The following is a 25,250-nucleotide window of genomic DNA, read 5'->3' as shown; positions in this document are numbered from 1 at the left end:
ACTAAACTTCTACTCCCTCTCCATGTTTATGTATGTGATGTCATACTTTACATCCTTTTATTTTGTGAATCCCTTGACTTTCATATATAATTGATTCTACTGGTTTTGTGCTTTAACCTCCTTACTGGTTTTATAACTGATTAATCCACTACTTTTATTATGTTTGTATTTACCTGTGAAATTTTTTTCCTTTTGTAATTTTCTCATTCCTGATTATGGCCTTTTCTTTCCACTCAAAGAATCTCTTTCATGTTTTTTGTAGGACTGATTTAATGGTGATAAACTCCTTTAACTTTGTTTAGAAAACTATCTCTCCTATTCTGAGTGATAGCCTTGCTAGGTAGAATGTTTTTGGTTGTAGGTTTTCTCCTTTCAGCACTTTGAATATGTCATGGCTTGCAGTTTCTGCTGAAAAATCAACTGATGGCTTTATGGGGGTTCCCATGTATGTAACTGCTTTTTCTTTCTGCTTTTAAATTCCTTCCTTTATCAGTAATTGCCATTTTAATTATTATGCATCTTGGTATGAACTTCCTTGGGTTGATTTTTTGGGGGCTCTCTGTGCCTCCTTGATTTGGATGTCTGTTTCCATCTCCAGATTAGGGAAGTTTTCACATATTATTTTTTCAGACAAATTTTCTGCCCTCTTTTCTCCCTCTTCTATAGCATGAACGTTATTATTATTACACTTGATGATGTCACTGAGTTTTCTTAACCTATTTTCATTTTTTATTCTTTTTTTTCCCCTACTATTCAGCTTGGTTGCTTTCTATTACACTGACTTTCAGCTTGCTGATCTGTTCCTCTGCCTCTTCTAATCTACTATTGATTCCTCTATTGTATTTTTAATATCAGTTATTGAGTTCTTCATCTCTGATTGGTTCTTTTTTATATTTTTTATCTCGTTATTGAAGATCTCACTAAGATCCTCCACTTTTTTCTCAAGTCCAGTAAGTATCTTTATGGCAATTAAATTGAATTCTCTATCAGGCATTTTGCTTATTTCCATTTCATTTAGATTTTTTTGCAGTAAGGTTGTCCTGTTCTTTCATTCAGCACATATTCTCCTGTCTCCTCATTTGTCCAATTCTCTGTGTTTGTTTGTAGATATTAGGAAAGTCGGTTACATCTCCTGACCTTGAAAGTAGTAGTCCTATGAAGAAGAGGTCCTGTAGTGACCTATAGTACAGTGTCCCATGATCACTGGAACAGGTGCTGCTGGAGTATCTCCTGTATGGGTTGCATGTGCCCTGCTGTTGTAGCTGAGCCTTGCTTGGCTTCAGTCCAGTTAGCTACAATGACCCATTTTGCCCTTGGTGGGCAGGGTTTGGTCCCTTTGCTATTCAGGGACCAGAATGGGGCCACCGTTAGCTTATAATTGGGTAGTGTCAGCAGTCAGACCAGATGCCTGCCCCTTTGCTGTGGCTGCGGTAGCACTGAACTGCTGGGCGCTCTCCCTGTGTTGTCCTGAGAAGCTTTTGTTGGTGAATGGGGCCTGTAGACAAACTTGATGTCTTCCCTCTATCTGTTGGGGCTGCAGTAACCCCAAACTGCGGTGCTTTCTCCCTGTGCTGCCCCCTGAGAGGCTTTTTGTTGATAGGCAGCACTGCTGGTCAGGTCAGATACCTGTCTCCGGATTATCTCCTGGGGCTGTAAATGCACTGATCAGCGGGGCACTCTGCACTGGCAGTCATAAGGTTCAGCTGCTGGGGCTGCTGGTATGTTTGGCTATCTTTCCTTCTCCCCAGGGCAAGAGTCACTTTGGATTGATGTCGGTCCCTGGCAGGGCTGCTTGCAGGATGAGACACAGCAAGTGTGCCTTTGGAAGGACTCTTGGCTAGTGGGGTAGGTTGGATGGGTGGATCCACAGGAGAACTTGCATAATGTTAGGAAGTTAAGTGGATAGTGTTCACGCTGGTTCCTGCACATCTCTGGCTATGTAGGCCAAGGAAGGGGAAGAGAAATGGTGCTAGCCAATTCTTTTGTCCTTGAAGAAGGATCCTAAAGATACTCCTTCAGCATGTGGTCTGGGATTAATAAATGAATCTCCTCCATGTATATCCCAGGCACTTAAAAAAAAATATTTATTTATTTATTTTTAACATTTTTTTAATGTTTTTATTTTATTTTTGAGAGAGAGAGAGAGTGTGTATGTGTGAGTGGGGGAGGGGCAGAGAGAGAGGGAAACAGAAACTGAAGCAGGCTCTGTGCTCTGAGCTGTCAGTGCAGAGGCTGACACAGGGCTCGAACTCAGACTGTGAGATCATGACCTGAGCCAAAGTCAGATGACCAACTGACTGAGCCACCCAGGCACCCCTAAAATAAATTTTTTTGATTTAACTTTATTTTTTATTTTTTTAAATTTACATCCAAATTGGCTAGTATATAGTGAAGCAATGATTTCAGTAGATTCCTTAATGCCCCTTACCCATTTAGCCCATCCCCCCTCCCACAACCCCTCCAGCAACTCTCAGTTTGTTCTCCATATTTATGAGTCTCTTTTGTCCCCCTCCCTGTTTTTATATTATTTTTGTTTCCCTTCCCTATGTTCATGTGTTTTGTCTTTTAAAGTCCTCATATGAGTGAAGTCATATGATTTTTGTCTTTCTCTGACTAATTTCACTTAGCATAATACCCTCCAGTTCCATCCACATAGTTGCAAATGGCAAGATTTCATTCTTTTTGATTGCTGAGTAATACTCCATTGTGTGTGTGTGTGTGTGTGTGTGTGTGTGTATACACACACACACACACACACATATATATATATATATATATATTTTTTTTTTTTTTTTTTTCTTTATCCGTTCATCCATCAATGGGCATTTGGGCTCTTTCCATACTTTGGCTATTGTGGATAGTGCTGCTATAAACATGGGGATGCGTGTGTCCCTTCGAAACAGCACACCTATATCCTGTGGATAAATGCCTAGTAGTGCAATTGCTGGGCTGTAGGGTAGTTCTATTTTTAGTTTTTTGAGAAACCTCCATAGTGTTTTCCAGAGTGGCTGCACCAGCTTGCATTCCCACCGCAGTGCAAAAGAGATCCTCTTTCTCTGCATCCTTGCCAACATCTGTTATTTCCTGAGTTGTTAATGTTAGCCATTCTGACAGGTGTAAGGTGGTATCTCACTGTGGTTTTGATTTGTATTTCCCTGATGATGAGTGCTGTTGAGCATTTTTTCATGTGTCAGTTGGCCATCTGGATGTCTTTGGAGTGTCTATTCATGTGTTTTGCCCATTTCTTCACTGGATTATTTGTTTTTTGGGTGTTGAGTTTGATAAATTCTTTGTAGATTTTGGATACTAACCCTTTATCTGATATATCGTTTGCAAATATCTTCTCCCATTCTGTCGGTTGCCTTTTAGTTTTGCTGATTGTTTCCTTCACTGTGCAGAAGCTTTTTATTTTGATGAGGTCCCAATAGTTCATTGTTGCTTTTGTTTTCCTTGCCTCCAGAGACTGTGTTGAGTAAGAAATTGCTGCGGGCAAGATCAGAGAAGTTTTTGCCTGCTTTCTCCTTCAGGATAAAAAAATTGTTTTTAATATTTGTTTATTTTTGAGAGAGAAAGAGAGAGAGAGAGAGAGAGAGAGAGAGAGAGAGAAAGAGAGAGAGAGAGAAGGGGCAGAGGGAGAGGGAGACAGAATCCAAAGCAGGCTCCAGGCTCTGAGCTGTCAGCACCCAGTGTCATGCACCCATGAACCTCGGGATCATGACCTGAGCTGAAGTTGGAACCCACTGAGCCACCCAGGCGCCCCACCCCAGGCACTTTTCAAACTGCTTCTTTTATGCTGTATCTCCATGAGATTGCTTGTTATACTGTCTCTTTACGGGTGGGGATTCAGTTTTTTATTGCCCTCCAGCTTTCCCAGAGCTGAGCCTGCTGAATTTTAAAGTACCTGGCTGTTAAGCCCCACTGGTAGGAAAAAAATGAAGTTAAGCCCCACTGTTTTTCAAAGCCAAATGTTATAGAGACTTATCTTCCCAGTGAGGGTCCCTGTGCCTGGGATACCTGGCGTGGAGTCTGCTTCCCTTCCTTCTCTGTGCTTGTGGTGTCCCTCCCAGTTGTTTTCTCCTCAGGAGTTTGGTTCTCCACTACGTCTTTGCTCTTCCTACTGTTTTTGATGTGGCTTCCTCTCTACAATTAACTGAAAAGTCTGTTTTGCCAGTCTTGAGATTGTTCTCTGGGTTGGTTGCACTGATGTGATTGCTATCTAGGTGTGTCTGTGGAGCAAGGTGAATTTAGGATTTTCCTTACCAGCCATCTTTACGCAAGTCTACAGGATTTCCTTCTTTTTTAAGGCTGAATAACATTCCATTGTAAGTTTATACCACATTTTCTTTACCTATTTATCTGTTGATAAACATTTAGGTTGCTTCCATCTCTTGGCTATTATGAATAATGCTGCAGTGAACATGGGCATGCGTAATCTGTTCCAGATCCTGATTTCTTTTGAATATATACCCAGAAGTGGAATTAATAGATCATATGGTAATTCTATTCTTAATGTTTCAAGGATCTTCCATACTGTTTTCTGTTGCAGCTGCACAATTTTGTATTCTCACCAGTAGTGCACAAGGCACCAGTGTAGATTTTTCCACATCCTTGCCAATATGCTGTTTTCTGTTTTCTGTTTTTTTATGGACATCTTAATGGGTGTGATGATGTCTTACTGTGGTTTTGATTTGTACTTCCCTGATGATTAGTGATGTTGACCATCTTTCCATGTGCTTATTGTCCATATCCCTATGTCTTTTTTAAGAGAAATGTCTACTCAAATCCCTTTGCTCATTTTAAAGTCAGATTATTTTTGTTGTTGTTCAGTCCAGTCTAAGTCCTTTGCCTTATAAGTTCTTTGATTTTTTTTCCATGTAACTCTTGAGGATTTTATCTTTATTATTGAAATTGAATAATTTTATTACTAGAGACTAAGTCTTGGACTTAATAATTCTAGGTTAATTTTCCCAGGTACCTATTGGGTCCTTTCCATTTGTAGATTCAGATTTTTTCTGTTTCTGGAAGCTTTTTAGGATTATTATTCTCAGTATTAGTTCTGTTCCATTATTTTCTTTTTTTCTTTTTTTTGGATTTTGATAATGTGAATATTATTCCTTCTTGGCCTGTCTTCCTTTTTCACTACTTTCTCTCTGACCCTTCTTCCTTCTTTATGTCCTTCTCATCCTCTTGGTTGTTTTCTTGCCTTGTCCTTTACTAAATGTGTATTTAAGTCTGTTATCTCTTGGTATCTTGTAATTTGTTCTTCATTTTGTCTAATTTTGTCTTTTTCCTTCATTTCTTTTCTGAGTCTAGTTTGCTTTTTTTTTTTTTTTTTTTTGCAATTTCTTCCTTTTTTGTTTTTGTTTTTAGTGTTAGACATTTTCTGTTCTTAATTTTTGAAGTTCTGATTCAAAGTGCTCTTTCATATCTTCAAATGCTTGACTATGTTTAACTCTGTTGCAGGTGTGGCCTTACAGTTTTCTTCTGCTTTATAGTTATTTTTCTGGGTGAAATTTACTTTAGTTGATAGATTTGGAATAAAATTAGAAATTAAAATTATATATTTAATATAGAAGTATATATTTACATACTGTATACTATATATGTTATACAACGTAAAGTGATATAATTTTTAAAATTATTATATAACTTAATTATCATTATCATTAGCTCTGTATGGATTTATAAATTTTTCTCCTGTTGGATTTTGTGGTATGGAGTGTTTCATAGATACTGTTTAATGGTGCTCTCTTATGTTGTTACAGCCATGTCCAGATATTTTAGTAGATGTTTTATGTTTGTTTTGTGCTGATGTGAGTTGGAGGGAGTTAAGAGTTTTCCAGTTTTGTGGTTCTTTTTTTGTCTTGCAAGACTCTTTTCACCACTTGCTCCTTCCCCACCCCACACTGAATTACTCAAAGACGCTCCTTCTCTTTTGTTTTTCTTGCCTCTCACAGAAGCTTCTTCAAATTGCTTGGCTTTAAAGTCCCTTCCTTATAGTCAGTGTTCTGATCTACCTGAGTCCTTTTTGTAGACTTTTCAGTCTTAGAATGGTTTCTTTTTCCTCATTATGATTTTATATTGGGCTTAATATAATGTCACTAGTTTCCATCTGTGTCTTCTCTGAAATTTTTCTCAGTCAGCCCTGCAGGGGCAGGAGCGTGATACTTCACTCATAAGGATTGGGTGATTGTCCCCTCTTATTCCCATTTATTTTGAAGATTGGACATTTTCTGTCTTCACGATAGAGTGAAGGGCATGGCTTTTGTGTAGAATCATTTCGTTTCTTGTTGTTCTGTATTGTTTTGGGAGGAAATATTGGGAGATGGGAGCAGGGGTCCACCAGTGTCTTTAATTATCCATAGGTCCTATTGATTCTAGTTTATTTCCTACATGCAGATATGACTATGTTCTCAACTACATAGTATCTGTGTGAAAGCTCTAAAAAAAAGACTAAAGAAACATGTGACTCATTAGGGTTAGATGAGGTACCCTCTGATGGGATTAGTGCCCTTGTAAGAAGAGACACCAATGAGCTGAGCTCCCTTTCTTGTGCACACTCACAAGGAAGTCATATGAGTACACAGGAAGCCAAGAGAAATGGCCTTAAAATGAAACCTACTTTGCCAGAACCTTGATCTTGACTTCCCAGCCTCCAGAGCCTTGAGAAGTAAATTTCTATTGTTTAAGCCACCAGTCTGTGGTATTTGTTAGGGCAACCCAACCAGATTAACACACATGCACACATTTACAAAAACACTCATACTCGTATATCACTTCTCACAGATTTATTTAGAATAGTGAACAATTGGATAGGTGAAAATATCTCTTATTAGGGGACTGTGTAAATAAGTTATGACAGAAAAATATTAGAGTACCATTCAGTCATTAAACACATAAATGTATGGGTTTTTTTTATTGATGTGAAAAATGCACATAATATATTAATTGAAAAAAGTAGTTTATGATACAGCTCACAAAATTTGTTCCCATTTCTGGTAAAGTAAAAAAAAAGTTTTAAAAGGAAATATACCCAAAATGTTAAGAATAGATTCTACTGGGTTTAGGATGACATGTAGTTTTTATTTTCTTTTCTATATCTCCAAGTTGTCTACTTTTCACAAATGACTATTATTTTTATAATATTTTAATTTGTAAAACGTTTTAGAACACTTAATAAAACATTTTTATATATGTAATCTTTATTTTTTAAGAATATGTGTTTTATAGGAATTAATTTTTCTGGATTTAGTTGTATGAGAAATAAGAGTTGAAGTTTAAAGAGTTGAGATTTAAAAGCAAACCTTAAATGGGGTTGCCAGATTTTTATTTATTAAATCTGGCAACGCTGTCTTAAGGCAAAGTTGGTCAGCTCTGTGTATTTGAGATTTTTAAAGTGTGTCTGTTAGAAAGAACCCTAGTGGTTTTTTAAATTTTTGTTTTTATTTTTTTAAGTTTATTTATTTTGAGAGGGAGAGAGAGAACACGTGCTCAGGGGAGAGGCAGAGAGAGAGACACGATCCCAAGCAGGCTCTGCACTGTCAGTGTGGAGCCTGATGCAGGGCTCAAACTCACGAGCCATGAGATCATCATGACCTGAGCCAAAACCAAGAGCCAGCCACTTAACCAACAGAGCCACCTAGGTGTCCCAAGAATCCTAGTGTTTTTTAATGTGCAAGAGAGGACACTGAGGCTCACAGAGGTTGATATTCTCCTCAAAGTCATTCAGCAACTCAAGTAGCCATTAGGATCACAGCTCAGTTTTGGATGTTTCTTTCACACTGTCTTGCCTGCCTGCCATCCTTATAATATTTATTTTAGCCTGATAAATGTTGGCTCAGTTCATTTAAAGTGTTTGCAGGAGTTGTACCTAAGCAGTGTTATTACTGTGTCTTTAATCCAGTTCTAAAGTTTCCATTAAAAATAATACCCGTATGATGTGGGTTGAATGTAAACAGGGTAGTACCTGGCCAAATTGCTTTATCTAATTATGCTAGAGAAATCCTATAGTTTTGATTGAAAAGTTGACCTAGGCAAATTTCCAGTTTGTTAAAATAATTTGTGAAATAATTTCTAGTTTTAAAGCCTTTCCTTACCTGACACTAATTTTTAGCTGGAAGAAAAAGAACTAAACTGTTTGATTTGAGAGATATAATTGTGTCCTTCCCGCTTAGGGCCTCCTCCTTCTGTGACTGTATTCCAGGATGATCTTTTGGAACATTTGGTAAACATTTAGTAGATACCAGGTCTTCTAACAGGCAGTACTACTGAAACATCACCAGACAGCGACTTTTGCTTTATGAAAACTGATTTTGTAGAGACTGATTAGCATAAAGGTTAAGCATGCAGTTTCTGGAGTTGGCCTTCGGGGGGCTTCACATCTCTAATCTATCTACTCTGTGTCAATCTCTCAATACTTCAGTTTTATAGCCTGTGAAATGAACATAATATTGATGCCTACTTCACAAGATTGTGGTCGCAGTTAAATTATGATAATTGTGGTTGCAGTTAATTTATGATAATACAGGTCAAGCACTTTTAACAATGTTTAGCTTATAATAAATGCTAGTATACATACCACTGTTATTATTCTAGTCAAGTTTTAGTATCATAAGAAAAAGTAATTTGAGAAGACCGTGTAGGAGGTATTGAAGAAAGTTTTTCATCAACATCAGTGTCCATTAAATGTCCTATTGAATAGGGGCGCCTGGGTGGCTCAGTCGGTTGAGCGTCCGACTTCAGCTCAGGTCACGATCTCACGGTCCACGAGTTCGAGCCCCACGTCGGGCTCTGGGCTGATGGCTCAGAGCCTGGAGCTTGCTTCTGATTCTGTATCTCCCTCTCTCTCTGCCCCTCCCCTGTTCATGCTGTGTCTCTCTCTGTCTCAAAAATAAATAAACGTTAAAAAAAAAAATTAAAAAAAAAAAAAAAATGTCCTATTGAATAGATAATACTCTGGCTAGAATGGTACAGATATTCTTTGGGTGTTTAAATTTATACTTTGCAAAAGTATAATATTCCTTATTAATATATCTTTAACATCACAGAAATGCAAATAAACTCTCTTGTAGACTATAATTTTTAGCATTGAAAATGGTCTACAGCATACTTTTTTTTTTTTCAATGTTGAGTTATTCTGTAATTAGTGTTCAGGCTCTACAAAAGAACATGTTAATATGCAATCACATATAAACACCGAGGTAGAAGGAATTTTCTAATACATTAAGGTTTATTGGAAATTATATTTTCTGTCCTTTTTTTAATATTATTGACTTTTCCACTTAGGAGACATATGAAAGACGCCATGTTAGTCACTAAATAATATTACTCTGGGAACACATTTCAGGGATATGACCCACCTTCCCCCATAACTAAATGAAGATTGTACTTCACAGCATTAACAAACATAAACTAAATTAGTTTAATTTCGTAAGCTAAATTAAATGTTCTATACTTTTAAACTTAGATAAAATTGACGTACTAGTTTCAGGTATACAACATAGTGATTCAATGTTTGTATTTATTGCAAAGTGATCACTGTAATGAGTCTTGTTAACATCCATCACCATACCTAGTTACAAAAGTTTTTTCTTGTGATGAAAACTTTAAGGTCTACTCTCTTAGCAACTTTCAGGTATACAATACAATACAATACAATATTATTAATTATAGTCTGCATGTTATACATTATTTTATATATTTTATGACCTAATCATTTTATAGATGAGAGTTTGTACATTTTAACCCCTTTCACCCCTTTCATGCCCCCATAATATACTTTGAACAAACTGCACATAAATGAATGAAGACTGTACTTTGCAGCATTAACAACTGTCTTCAATTTTTTTTTTTTTTTTTTTGAGAGAGAGAGAATGTGAGCAGGGAAAGGGCAGAAGGAGAGGGAGGAAGAGAATCTTAAGCAGACTCCACACCCAATGTGGAGCCCGATGCAGGGCTCAGTCTCACGACCATGATATCATGACCTGGGCCGAAATCAAGGGTTGGGTGCTGAACCGACTGAGCCAGCCAGGAGCCCTTAGGCCTTAAATGTTAAACTCTTCAGGGCTGATTTTGTGATATTTGTTTTTTAGTGGGCTCCCTAATGTTATACTTTAGCTCAGGGTAGACAGTTATTAAAACATACCATTCTAAAGTGAGTGGGGTGGACTCCATCTACTTTCAGTCATTCTCTTGATTTTAGCTAAGCACCTAGCATTCAATCTAGAAGTGTGTTTGATTTATTATTAGTAGTAGTTCTTTAATAAAATAGATTTGAATCATACTTTTTTGAAGATTCTATTGAATTTTTAACTGTATTTTTATAACCTTCCCCTAAGGTATACTCATCTGTCAGCAGCACTTAATTTGGAATAACATGGAACTTGAAGATGATTATTGCTTGAGTGATTACAAGTGAGTGTAATTACATATTAGCTGTTTTATAGATGCTCAGTATTACAACTCCGTATATTAGTGTTTTCCTTCTGAATCCTTGGATCCTGTCTCTTCTGAATAGTTCTGACCCCTAGATTTAAAAAAAAAATTTTTTTTAATGTTTGTTAATTTTTGAGAGGAAGAGAGAGACAAAGCACAAGTGGGGGAGGGGCAGAGAGAGAGAGGGAGACACAGGCTGTGAAGCTGGCTCCAGGCTTCAAGCTGTCAGCAAGAGCCTGATGTTGGGGCTCAAACTCACAAACCATGAGATCATGACCTGAGCCGAAGTCAGACGCCCAACCAACTGAACCACCCAGGCACCCCCTGACCTCTAGATTTAAGTGTAAATCCTGAACCTTAAGATGTGTTAGCTCATTACTGCATACTGCCTGATCTTTATCCTTTGATTCTGTTTTACTTTTTCATTATTTACACCAAGTTCCATATCCTCTGTCTTTTTAGATCTCTCTCTTTTGATCTTGTCTTCTGTTCTCCTTTCTTTTAATATTGGCCCATTCCCACCTAACTACTTTCTTTTTTCCCCATTTTTACAAGAGTATTGGGTGAGAATAAAAATCCTAGAAGATAGCACAAGCAGTAATTTCTCTGACATTGGCTGTAGCAACATTTCTAGGTATGTCTCCTGAGGCAAGCGGAATAAAATCAAAAATAAACTTTTGGGACTACATCAAAATAAAAAGCTTTTTAAAAAAATGTTTATTTATTTTTGAGAGAGAGAGAGTGCGAGTGGTGGAGAAAGAGGGGGAGAGAAGATCTGAAGCAGGCTCTGCGCCGACAGCAGTGAGCCCAATGTGGGGCTCAAACTCACGAACTATGAGATCCTGACCTGAGCTGAAGTTGATGCTCAACAGACTAAGCCACCCAAATGCCCCAAAATAAAAAGCTTCTGTACAGAGAAGAAAACAGTCAACAAAACTAAAAGGGAACCTACTGAATGGGAGAAGATGTTTGCAATAATATCCAATAAAGGATGTATATATATCCAAAACATAAAAACTGATAGGGGCACCTGGGTGGCTCAGTTGGTTAAGCATCCAACTCTTGGTTTCGGTTCAGGTCATGATCATGGTTTGTGAGTTCGAGCCCTGCTTTGGGCTCCATGCTGATAGAGCAGAGCCTGTTTGACTCTCTCTCTCTCCTTTTTGTCTGCCCTTCCCCTGCTCTCTCTCTGTCTCTCTCAGAATAAATGAATAAATGAATTTTTAAAAAAACAGGGGTGTCTGGATGGCTCAGTCAGTTAAGCTCCGACTTCTCGAGATTTCGTGGTTCATGGGCCTGAGCCCCACATTGGGCTCTGTGCTGACAGCCTGGAGCCCACTTCAGATTCTGTGTCTCCCTCTCTTTCTGCCTGTCCCTGCTCACACTCCGCCTCTCTCTGTCTCTCTCAAAAATAAATAAACATTAAAAAAAAATTTAAAAATACTTACACAACTCAACACCCCAAAACCAAATGATCCAATTAAAAAATCAGCAGAAGATATGAACAGGCATTTCTCCAAAGAAGACATCCAGATGGCCAAGAGATACATGAAAAGATGATCAACATCCCTCATCATCAGGGAAATACAAATCAAAACTACAGTGAAATATCACCTCACACTTGTTAGAATGGCTAAAATTGGCACAAGAAATAATAGGTGTTGGTGAGGATGTGGAGAGAAAGGAACCCTCTTACACTGTTGGTGGGAATGCGAACTGGTGCAGCCACTGTGGAAGACAGTATGGAGATTCCTCAAAAAATTAAAAATAGAACTACCCTATAATCCAGTAATTACATTACTGGGAATTTGGTCAAGGAATAAAAAAAAAAACACATATTCAAAGGAATATGTGCACCCCTGTGTTTATAGCAGTATTATTTACAATAGCCAAATTATGGAAGCAGCCTAAGTGTCCATCAGTAGATGAATGGATACACACACACACACACACACATACACACACACACGAATAGTATTCAGCCATTAAAAGAACAAAATCTTGCCATTTGCAACAACATAGATGGAGCTAGAGAGTATAATGGTAAGTGACATAAGAGAACGACAAATACCATATGATCTCACTCATATGTGGAATTTAAGAACAGAACAAGTGAGCAAAAGAAAAAAGAGACAAAATAAATAGGTTCTTAACTATAGAGAACAAATTGATGGTTACCAGAGGGGAGGTGGGTAGGGGAATGGGTGAAATGGTGAGGGGAATTAAGAGTATACTTATCATAATGAGCGCCAAGTAATATATAGAATTGGTGAATTCACTATATTGGACACCTGAAACGAATATAATACTATATATTGTACTGGAATTAAAAAATTTAATTAAGGGGCACCTGGGTGGCTCAGTCGGTTGGGTGTCTGACTTTGGCTCAGGTCATGACCTCACATTTCATGGGTTCAAGCCTGTGCTGTCAGCACAGAGCCTGGAGCCTGCTTGGGATTCTGTGTCTCCCTCTCTGTCTGCTCCTCCTCTGCTCATGCTCTGTCTCTCTCTCTCCCCTTCAAAAATAAATAAGAAAACATTAAATTTTTTTTTTAATTTTTTTATTTAATTAAAAAATAATGAGAAATTCAAGAGAAAAACACTTGATAAAGATAAAGAGTATTGGGGAAGAGAGTTTTGTTCTTCACCAAATCTTTAATTTTTCATTAAGCCCTCCTTCTGCTGCTAAGTGACACTGTGTGCACCAGTGATTACAGATACACCATTCGCTTTGGTCTCTCTTGCTCTCTTCTCTTACATAATTCTTCATTCTTAAGAACAAAAGGGTCAGAGGCCATGTAGAATATCTAGAATAACACTGGGATTCTGGAGCTCTTGTAGATTTGCTATTTTTCAATTTTCTATCTTATTGAATAGATCTGTTTTCTAACACTTTGGGTCTTGGACAAACTTCTTTTTTACTTAGGACCTTGATTTCTTTACATGTGAAACGAAGGGATTAAACTACATGATCACAGAGGTCCTTTACAGTATTTTTATTCTGAGTTGTCGTGTCATATTTAAAGATTATGAGAACTTCTTCACTTTTTCATTATTTATGCAAGTAATTAACATTTTGCATTTATGCATATTGCTATATATATATTTTTTATTACAGAGGGTAAGTACTATGCCTGATAACCTAGCACATAATTATGTGTATATGTAACACCGAATACACTTCGATGATTATGGTTTGTTTTTGTGTTAACTATCCACAGCATTTCAGAAGGTTGTACCTTGAAGCTGGTATTGGCTATGCGTGGTGGACCTATAAATACTAGAAGAGGTAGGCATTTGTTAATTATGTATATTAAAGCAAGTTGACAATAATAATTTTTAAGCCAGTTGGTATTTTTGTAGTCCCAAGTTTTATCAGGTTCTCTTTCTGCTATCAGGTCTTAGAAGAATGACATTTGTTTTTCTAACTATTGTTCTTTAAAGCCTAAATGCCCAGACGCAGGAACCAGGGATATTAAAAAAAAAATCTCACCAGTATAGGGAAAGGAAATGGAATAGCATAGTGTAAATATGTTGTTATCATTGTGTTTAGGTGGATACCAGTTTGTGCTTTTTTACCCACTGAGTCTTCAGCTCTGGATGTAATGGTTGTTATAGAAAATTCTAAAGTTGCCTGTTAGCCTGGTTTGTGCTGCGCTTGGGTTTCATGGATATTATTGTGGCCCTATTGAATCCTTTTTCAGAATGTGGGCGGTCTCTGGAAGTCATTCATTCATTTAACAAGTATATTTTATGCATCTACTAGGTGTTCAGTACAGTGTTCCATGGAAGAAAAAGTTTCTGCTTTCTGACAGTGCTCACAATAAAGATGTAAAGACTTGATGTCATTCCAGGCAGTTACAAGTGCTGTGGAGGAAATAGGGAAGTGTGACAGTGTCTGTGGAAATAGGTTAGTAGGAGGATGATTGTGGAAAAGATGACATGAGCAGATATGTGATTAACAAGAGAGTTCTAAGCATGGGAAGAACTGGGAGTATTCACATTGGCTTCTGATTCAGGTTTGTCACATGAATTCCCACGAAGAAGCGGGATCCTTAGACTGCTCAGAGTACTCCTGCTCTGTGGACCTCATTTGGGGAAGGCCTTCATATTTGTTTGATCCTTTACTAATCCTGAAGACCGAGGTTAAGTATTGATTCCACTGCTGGTTTACATTTTCCATGAGTCGGATTTTATCTCTGTGTATCATAATTTGGGTTAGATTAGGGATATTATCATCTTCTTCCTAGCTGCTTCAGGAGGACTTTCTGAGATATGTTACTTTAGTTTTTCAACTATTTTGGATATGTTAGAAAAAAAGCAAAGGTAGCAATGTTAGAGTTGGTTAACTAGCACTCCTAATATCAGGGACTTTCTATAAATTGGGCTTGTAAAATTATCCTGTGTGACAAAAGGCACTGTTTACAGTACCAACTCTGATGGTAGTGTAAGAACCCTAAAGTGTTTATGGAGCCATTATGGTAAGATAGAATTATGCAGTGTTTAGTGCCATGTGAATTCCACTGTATTAAAATTTGGAAAGTTGGTTATTTTGTATAGCATTGTCTTCAAACCAGGGTATTTTATCAGAACATCTACTTTTATTAGGACCTGAATTAGTTTATGTTTATGAGAAGTGTAGGTGCTATAGATTTTGAGTTAAGAATATATGTATGTGGGTTTTATTTTGTTTTATTTACCTTTTGAGAAAATGTAAATAAAAAGCATCACTACCCTTAGGTAGTGGAAGCTGTGTAATACTTTTTTCCCCACAACTTTCTTTGCCTTCTTTATAAATCTGAAAAATCAGCACCTAGAACTTGTCTTTTTTTCATATTTTAAATTATATGTTTAATAATTTTGCCTTTGTTGAATCGACTTCTTTAAAATTAAAAGCTTGCTGTTGTCTCCCTACATCCTTGAGAACTTTGTTAAGAAGAAAAACTATATACCCAGGTCTAGAATTTTTCCATATTGTATTTGAGAAACCATATTTATAGTTATTTAGTCTTACTTAAAAATTATGGTTTAGAAAATAGCTTTATTGTGTGAGTTTCAGTAATGGTTAGCTTTTAAAATTATGTTTGAATTAATCATTTTCAAAACAACATAGAAAATCCTTTCTAAAACTAAATTGTATCCTATATATAACAATGTCTTATACCTGGTGAAATCAAAGTGGTTTTCCTGTTATGAAAGGTGTATGCATACACACACATAGATGCACACACATATTCAATCTCAGTGGCTCCTTAAATAAGGCACACTATATTGATTTAAGTAAGGCTTTCTCATGGCTTTAGTAATGGCAGTAGCATTGTTTTTATTTCTTATTCATGTAATGTGGAAAGTGTAGCATTAACTTAAAAATGGCAAGAACTTGTTATAAACATGTCTTTTAATATTGCACATTTTGTGCCTATGCAAGAGTTGATCAAAACATCCAAATGTTTTTATGAAATAAACTAAACTTTATTATTTCTGGTTTTTGTGTTTAAGCAGTGGTCATTTTTGGATTTAGGGTATGAGAATGTCTTTAATATTTTTACCTTACTTTCACAACTTAAAGTTTCTTATTGCTATAACTCATTGCTGTAACTTTTGTAGAGGGTAGCACAACACTGTGATTCTGTTAATAAATAAGCTGTTTTTATTAAAGTCAGGGAATTTAAGAAATTGTTGCCCTTTTAGGAAAGAGAAAATGTTTCTGCAGCTTGAAATGAGAGTTTTTGGGAGCAAATTTTTTTCCCTGTAATCATTACTTAAGTCAGAATCTTTTAGAACATTTACTCCATGAACTAGAAATCTCTTGAGGCCCTTCCCACCACAGGAGCAGCATCTGTGGCTGCTGTGGACAAGAGCAAGTTGTAATGATGGCTGCAGTATCAAACCTGAGGACCATTACAGGCCACGAGAGCCTATAGTAGTGGGGCTCCCCTGTAATCCTTATGCTCTGGACACATGGATACCTACCAAGACAGTGGGGTCCTGGGAGGATGCTTTCAAGAAGCAACATACTGACCATAACACACACTGCACTTTTAGTATACTCAGTGGCCCCCTTGTGTTCTAAATTGTTGTTGCATTTAGCTAACTTCATGTCAAGAAACAGCTCTAAGAAGAATCTAAAACCAGAATCAAAGAAGAATCTAAAACCAGAAAGAAAAAGGATTTATTTGCTTCTGATTTCTAACATATGTCTCCCAGTTATGTGTATGTGTTTATTTTTTAATGTAAAGTAAATGGAATTTATATTGCTTTTAAATTACTGATATAACCAATATTGGAAAATATGGGAAGCAGACGTGTGAAATGAAAATAGTCATAAGTAATTATGTCCTAGAATCAGCAAATATACAGACTCTCGTGGTACTGGAAAGTACTGATGTATTTGGTTAAGCCCTGTATGTAACATCCTAATAATGCATTTTATTTATTTCATATTAGTTCAACATAGGGAATGTTGTATTAACTACAAAAAGACCAGAAACTTACTTAAAGAATATCACGTACTCTATGTTATATGCACACGATTGTTCCAATTCAGCACATTATATCCTGTCACTGTACTAACATGCATTAAACTTGATATAAATTGAAAGCTTGTTTATCGATTTTTCCATTTGTAGTTCCTATGGAAGATCCACTTAGGGAGATGGCTGAGTACATGGATTCCAGTCGAGATGAGGTCTGGGAGAAGACCTCCTGCAACAAACAAGTTACATTTTTGGTATACCGAGAAGGAGATCAGTTGAATTTCTTTCGTGTAGTAGATAGGGGAGATGGCACTTTAACACCATTATCTGAATCTTTAAGGTAAATAGGTTTTCATTTGCTTGTCTCACTTAGAAAAGGAAAACATTGTATGATATGCTCATAAACCTCAGTATTTGTGTTGTCAAAATAGTCTTACATCCACAAGATTGACTAAATTTCATGCGTTCTTGCCACCCCCCCCCCCCCCCCCGCCCCAGGTATGTAATTCCGAAATTGTTCTTCATTATGATTGATATTTAGAGAGTCACTTATAAAACTGAAATTTGTTTACGGAGTAGGATTTTTTCATATAAAAATTGATTTCTGTCACTTTATGAAACTGTAAGATGCCTACCTACCTAGATGACAGAGTTTTGTTATAATTGTGTGTTATTGTACAACCTTGGCATAACAGAAAGGGTTGACCTAGAGTTGCTGGTTTTGTTTTGTTTTGTTTTTTCAAAATTTAACTCTACTGCTTAAAGGTAGTTAAATGTCTTTACTTCTCTGGTCTTATTTTCCTATTCTGTAAAAGAAGGAGTTGTTACATTCTTTTTTTTTTTTTTTTTTAATTTTTTAAAATGTTTATTTATTTTTGAAGGAGAGAGAGACAGAGTGTGAGTGGGGGAGGGGCAGAGAGAGAGGGAGACACAGAATCCGAAGCAGGCTCCAGGGTCCGAGCTGTCAGCACAGAGTCCGACGCGGGGCTCAAACTCACAAACCGTGAGATCATGACCTGAGCTGAAGTCGGACCTCAACTGACTGAGCCACCCAGGTGCCCCAGGAGTTGTTACATTCTAAACTCAGAAGGAAACAACTTAAAGGTACTTAGCTAGGCAATAGAACAGTTAGGAAATCTTACAAGGTAACCTGTGAGTTTCTGTGTATTCTGTCTTACTTTGCATTCTTTATTGCCTCTCACTTTAAGTCACTAAACATTTAATGAACTTTTATAGCCAGTCTGTAGACTAGCCCTGGCTTACAGAGATAATTGTCCCTCCCTTCATAGAGCATGCAGTCTGCTATAACTAGTGTCAATAATATAATCTTTCCAGTTGTTATCAAAAGATATCAACATCTTTGGAAAGCCAGATGAGAGGACCTTCATTTTGCCTGAAAGGTAGGGAATTAGGGACAATCTCTGAGAAGAAGCACCTTAAAAGAGGAGTAGGAGTTTACTAACCAGACAAAGGAAGGAAAAGTATTACAGGTCATTAAATTTAATTACATTAGTTGTGTTTTTTGGGTGTTGAATTATATAACTTCTTTAATATATTTTGGATACTCACCCCTTATCGGATATGTCATTTGCAAATGTCTTCCCCCATTCAGTAGGTTGCCTTTTCATTTTGTAGAAGGTTTCTTTTGCTATTCAAAAGTTTTCTATTTTAGTGTAATCCCAATAGTTTATTTTTGCTTTGTTTCCTTGCCAGAGGAGACATATCTAGAAAAATTTTGCTAAGGCTGATGTCAGAGAAATTACTGCCGATGTTTTCTTCTAGAAGTTTTATGGTTTCAGGTCTCACATTTAGGTCTTTAACCCATTTTGAGAAATGGTATAAGAAAGTGGTCTAGTTTCATTCTTTTGCATGTAGCTATCCAGTTTTTCCAGCACCATTTATTGAAGAGACTGCTTTTTTCCCATTGTATATATTTGCCTCCTTTGTTGTAGATTAATTGACCGTTTAAGCATGAGTTTATTTCTGGGCTCTGTATTCTGTTCCATTGATCTATGTGTCTATTTTTGTGAGCACCATAATGTTTTGATTATTATAGCTTTGTAGTATATCTTGAATTCTGACATTGTGATACTTCCAGCTTTGTTCTTCTTTCTTAAGATTGCTTTGGCTTTTGGAAGGTCTTTTGTGGCACAAGTACCTAAATTTAATCCCATAGTATAAAAAGCTAGTGACAAAACCATGCATAGAAAAAATAACTGGTAGTCTGGATCTGGAGTACAGTTTTTGTGGCTCAGGAGTCCAGGCACAGTTTAGCTGGTTGCTCTGCTTTGGGTCTCCCAAAGCTGCAATCAAGGTGTTGGCAAAGATGGGCTTTTATCCAGAGGCTTGATTGAGGGAAGCAAATCTGCTTTCAATTTATTCATGTTGTTGGCGTAATTCATTTCCTGGCAGTTGTATGACTGAAGGCCCTGTTGTCGTTGTGTTGGGTTTTTTGGTTTTTTTGTGTGTTTTTTTTTGCTTTTTTCCCCCTGGCTTTTGGTTAGAGGTTGCCCTCAGCTCCCTTCTGATTAACTCAGAATCAACTGATTTGGGGCCTAAATTACTTCTGAAAAATCCCTTTTGCCACATATTCTATTGACTAGAAGCAAGTCCTAGGTCATGTTCACCCTCAAGCGTAGGGGAGTATCCTAGGTATGAGCACCAGGGATTGGGAATCATGGCAATTTCTTTAGATTCTGCCCACCACAAGTTATGTGGAAGAGGGATTAGACTTATCATTTATTTGAAAGCGGACTGTGACAAATGGGTATTGACTGTTGACTCTAATTTGTTAGGATCTGGTTAGCATTACAAAGCACAGTAGTAACCATGTAGTAACCAGAACCATATAGGCCAGAAGTATAGAAGTGGGAGAGATGAAGCCTACAGCCTTAATCCAGTATCTCTTACTTGGACCATGAATAGAATTTTTTTCAAAACGTTTATTTATTTTTGAGAGAGAGCGCAAGCAGGGGAGGGGCAGAGAGACAGGGAGACACAGAATCCAAAGTAGGCTCCAGGTTCTGAGCTGTCAACACAGAGCCCGACGTGGGGCTCAACCTCACAAACCGCAAGATCATGACCTGAGCTGAAGTCAGATGCTTAACCGACTGAGCCACCCAGGCGCTCCTGAATAGAATTTTTTCATACCAGTCTCTCCGTGTGCTAGCGTACTGTTATTTTGGTTTCCTTCCTTAGAACATCCTCTTTTGACTCTTCCCTAAAGGAGAAAATCTAAGCCCCTTAACTTAGTATGTAAGGCCCTTTACAACCGGTCATCATCAGTTTCTCAGGTCTCCTTTGTGCCATGTTTTTGTACATCTTTTACCATTTGCTAGAAATGTCATTTTCTCCTTTATCCCAATTTCTCCTCAGTCAGCTTCTATTTATAAAGGACATAGCCCAAATGTTGCTGAGGATTTTGATTAAAATTGTATTATTGTTCCTCTCAAGATATTTTTTAATTTTTCTCTTCCTTTCTACTCACCTACCAGAACTGGACAAGGAATAGGGTACAGAGAAAGAGGAGTAGAAATCTTTTTCTGGTTATACCTTGAATGGCATTTATCTTGACTATTGTAGGGGAGCCTTTCTTACTCTACAATAGGGGGCAGCAAAAATTGTTTGTAAAGGACCAAATAGTAACTGTTTTAGGATTTTAAGGTCAAGAGATAAAATCAAGGATACTATGTAGACACATAACAAGAGAGAAAACAAATTTCCACAAAATTCTTACTGACAAAATTCAAAATATAAGAATAATTGAGTACGTGTGTGTGTGTGTGTGTGTGTGTGTGTGTGTGTGTGTGTAATTCGGGTCCACTAAAGAGAATTGAATGGTTTTTTTGTGGGAGTAATATCTTACTTGAGGTTGCAAGCTAGTGTTATCTATCAAATTTGCAAAATTAGTTGCAAAAGTTCATCTGTTAATATGGATCTGTAATGAGATTTTATGTATTTTATCTTTGAAAAATTTTTTCATACAGATAGGCATCGCCAACTAGTGATATCATGTATGATTTTAATTGAGCATGTTTCATTGTTTGGAAGGCATTTGTAGAATTCTATTACAGTGCTCACTGGCTGTTTGCCTTTAGCATGGCAGTATATTGCATATTAATCACTTCAAGATATGTGGAGCTCCTCAATCGCTCATTTAAATAGATTTTGAAATAGGGAAATTTCCTTTAACTTGCAATGAGATACGAAAGCACTGCTGGGAATTTAGAAAGTATGCCCACTATAAATTCGTGTGGGAATGTTCTTGCTTTGTTTTAACTTTTGAAAGCTTGCCATTACGTGTGGTTCAAAGTAATGTTGATGTTGTCAGAATGACAGTACTGCAGCATGAGTTTCTTATAGGAACACGTTTTACCTTGTGATTTTAGGTAGAATTCAGTAAGAAACATTATCAAGTCCACAGCAAAAACTCATTTTCAAAGGCATTCCTTGTTTTATGTTAGCAGTTAAAGGCGGTTCTTCTTCAGAAGAATTCAGTGTTAGTCCTGAGCTAATAGAATCATAGTAAAACTACTGTCAAGACATTGAACTTATGGTTAAGTCCATGAGCCAGAAATGGTTACTACCGTGGACCCTACTGGTTCAGTAACACATGATAGATTCAAATATTTACTCCTGAATACCTGCTGGTGAAGAATAGAGTAACCATCGTCTCTAAACACCTTACATTTTCATTAACTTTGTAAATTTTTTTTCCCTGTTCCACACATATTTTTACTTCATTAATTGTAGGAGACTTCACTTCAAGTTGTTTTAGCCATTTGTTTGAACCTCTTTTTACCTGTAGTTGTTGCATGCAGACTATTCATAGAGGCTGGTTCTTCACTAACTTCAAAGTTGGTATTGATGCCCTGATAAGCAAAAACAACTGAACGGTACTCATAACTTATGTCAACTCATCAAAAGCCAAGGGAAAGAAATCTAAATCATTTGCTTTATTTTTTAGTTGACTGTTGTCAGTTCTTCAAGAAATTGTTCTTGCCAAAGCAGTAATGTTTAAACAAGTTTATTTTTTCTGGACACATTCCTTCAATTGCTGTGATCAAACCCAATTTAATTAATTCACTTTTGGCAAACAGATTTTCTTGCTTAGTTCATAAATAAGCCACTCAGAAACTTACTTTGGGTGCAGTCTCATTTTCATTTTTTATTTTTGTGAAGAAATTCTACTTTGATGAAATATTTCATTTTTAATTTTCTGATTTTTCTGACTCTTTTCCAGCAAGTTGGGAATAGTGTGATGAGTCCTTAGTGTGGTAATGCCCAAATAAGTTGTTTTTCTTTAACATGGCCAAATGTCACTGCATAATACACATGGGGCTTTGCCATTTAATTGAGTGAAATAATCCATTCTCTACTGTGCCTAAAAACTGTAGCATTCAAAGTCCACTCTTGTTTTGACAAGTTAGGTATGTGTATGTGCCTGTGCCTGTGCCTGTGCCTGTGTGTGTGTGTGTGTGTGTATAAATGTCATGGTACAGTGATACACATGGCACTCAAAATGCTGTTGAATTATGACTGTGCCACTGTGATTTGTAGTGTGCCAAACCACAGTGCCAAGCTGTGAGAGAGCCACATACAATTCTGTTGTGGCTACTCAACTCTACCATTGTAGTACAAAAGCAGCCTTCTGTAATATGTGATCAGTGGTGTGGCAGTGTTCCAGTAAAACTTTATTTGTGGACACAAATGTTAATTTCATATAATTTAACATTATGAAATGTTATTTTGATTTTTTTCAACTATTTAAAAGTGTCAAAACCATTCTGTGGACTGCACAAGAATAAGTGGTAGACTGAATTTGGCCTGTGCCCATGGTTTGCCAACTTTTACTCTAAGAAGAAACAATGAGAATTGCGTGCTAATTTAATTCATTTGATAGAAAATCTAGTATCAATCGTGTTGAGTCTTAAATCTTTATAGTTAATCATGCCACCTTACTTCTTATTTAAGTGGGAAGAAATCAAAGGAGGCAAGGCGAGACTTAATTAAATGGTAACTTGTCTGTGAAAGTCATGTGAGGACTTGGCTTTGGGGTGAACAATATTCATGTTGGGAAAGATATTCATTTGTTCAATATTTTATTCTTTTTTTTTTTTAATTTTTTTTTTTTCAACGTTTTTTTATTTATTTGTGGGACAGAGAGAGACAGAGCATGAACGGGGGAGGGACAGAGAGAGAGGGAGACACAGAATCGGAAACAGGCTCCAGGCTCTGAGCCATCAGCCCAGAGCCTGACGCGGGGCTCGAACTCACGGACCGTGAGATCGTGACCTGGCTGAAGTCGGACGCTTAACCGACTGCGCCACCCAGGCGCCCCCAATATTTTATTCTTTAATCACAATATTAGATTAAAATGTTTAGAAAAATTTAAATATAGCATTCAAGAAAATATCTAGAAATTTAAGAAAATACTTACAGTTTTTAAGTACAAAGAAAGATATTTGTAGATTGAATTTATAAATGACTGTTATCCTAGTCTAGTAACCTTTTTCTATTTTGAAAGAAATTGTGATTGGCTTTTCATTGCTCTCCTGAGTCTATGCTTTGTGAGAGAAAACACAGTAATGTGGTTCTTTGAAAAAAATTAGGTGAATTTAAAAGTGTATTTTTACTTGAAAATGGATCCAATGAAATAGTTATCATGACTCTACTTTTTAGAATACATATATGTACACAGTGTGCAGGCAAACACAGACACAGTGTTCTCTGTGGAAAACAGTAAAGGACCAATTTTTTATGACAGGAAAGTTGAGTCAGAAACCTCTTTCAGTATTCAGTATGGGTACTTAAAGTTAAAATAACCATAGAATGTATGACAGAGCACTTAAAATACTGCAAGATGACCAAGGATAGAATATACTTGAGTCATTTCTTCCATCTCCAAGGGTGCACTGGCAAAAATCTTCACTCCTTCCGCCTTTTCAGGTATAGTTAACTTCGAGACAAGAGCCCTCACATGTTGTAAGTTCTGTTCACTTTTGGGGGTTCACAGCATGATGCAGTAAGGTCTGTTGTTTGGTGCCTGAAGAAGCAACAGGAAATAGTATAAAGAATAGGTTTTGGAACCAGGGGATTTGAATGTTAAGTCTACCATTTAGTAAAACCTCTCTGAACTGCAGCTTCTTCATTTATAAAATGAGATATGATGTCACCATATATAGTTTTGTGAGGATTAGAAATGACATGTAGAAAGAGTCTGGCGGAGTAGCGTTCAGTAAATGATAGCAGTGTTAATTTAGTGTTGTTCCCATTGTGGCAGTTTTCATACTGTGGCATCTGCAGTAGGGAGAAGTGATGGTCACAGGTCAAACACTAGGGACTAAATTGCTTATGGAGACCTATTCCCACCATCCTTCCTTCTGCTACCCATACCTGCTGTGCATGTAATTAATCCATGTTTTCAAAATGTCGTCATTGTCACTATGTAAAGTTTTAAGAAAGGGGCTTTCCATTCTCGACTTTGCCTTTATGTGGTGGAGTATGTGTTTGTGAAGTGTTAGGGAATATGCCCTTATTTTTAAGGCCATCCTAAATTGTTTCCATTTCTTAAAACCGTATAGAACAGGAAATTTTGTTAACCCTCATACTTTTTTAGCTAAGATACATACTTTAGTTTTCCTATAGGTAAATCAGGCATGGTGATCAATACACATTCTTTTTTTTTTTTAATTTTTTTTTTTTTTACATTTTTTAAGATTTATTTTTGAGAGACAGAGAGAGACAGAGCACAAGTGGGGGAGGGGCAGAGAGAGAAGGAGACACAGAATGCGAAGCAGGTTCCAGGCTCTGAGCTGTCAGCACAGAGCCTGACATGGGGCTCGAACTCACAAACTGTCAGATCATGACCTGAGCCGAAGTCGGACGCTTAACTGACTGAGCTACCCAGGCACCCTGACCAATACACATTCTTAATCTTCTCTATTTAAAATCTTAGTCATTCCATAAATATGCTGAGCTTGTGTTTTTCCCAAACCCTTATCATTGTAATTTTGCTTTATTGAAAAAGCTGAATGAAATTTCACTAATGTTTGTGTTCAGTTCAACAAATATTTATTGGCTATGTGTCAAGCACTGCGCTAGGCACTGAGACTAGGAAGATGAACAAGGCCTAATATCTGCTTTCACCTTGCTTACATAGTGGGGAGTGAGAGGGAAAGATAGACACAAAGTATAAATATGAGGATCGTGTGACAAGTGCCATTATATTATGCAGTCAAAGAGATGGGGCTCCAAATAATAATTACGTTATGAATAAATGTCATGGTGACTGGTCAGTAGTTCAGATGTTTTACATGTTTAATAACTTGTGTTATGACT

General features: G+C 37.0%; 1 protein-coding gene across 7 annotated transcripts in view; it reads left to right on the top strand.

Annotated features, from left to right (window-relative positions):
- The window catches only part of ZFAND4 (zinc finger AN1-type containing 4), an 88,060-nt gene that overhangs the window by 42,626 nt on the left and 20,184 nt on the right, over positions 1-25,250 (top strand). For 6 of the 7 annotated variants that reach the window (XM_060642164.3, XM_060642166.3, XM_060642162.3 and 3 more), the window contains 3 exons: positions 10,338-10,413; positions 13,656-13,723; positions 17,064-17,250. In XM_060642164.3, coding sequence (XP_060498147.2) covers positions 10,338-10,413; positions 13,656-13,723; positions 17,064-17,250 — 331 coding nt within the window. The remainder of the gene's footprint in view (positions 1-10,337; positions 10,414-13,655; positions 13,724-17,063; positions 17,251-25,250) is intronic. The other variant, XM_060642168.3, reaches the window with a different exon arrangement.

This window comes from Panthera onca, chromosome D2 (assembly GCF_046562875.1).
Source record: "Panthera onca isolate mPanOnc1 chromosome D2, mPanOnc1 haplotype 2, whole genome shotgun sequence".
NCBI lineage: Eukaryota > Metazoa > Chordata > Mammalia > Carnivora > Felidae > Panthera > Panthera onca.
Note: the sequence above shows the minus strand (reverse complement) of the source record. Positions and strands in the feature narration are given on the sequence as shown.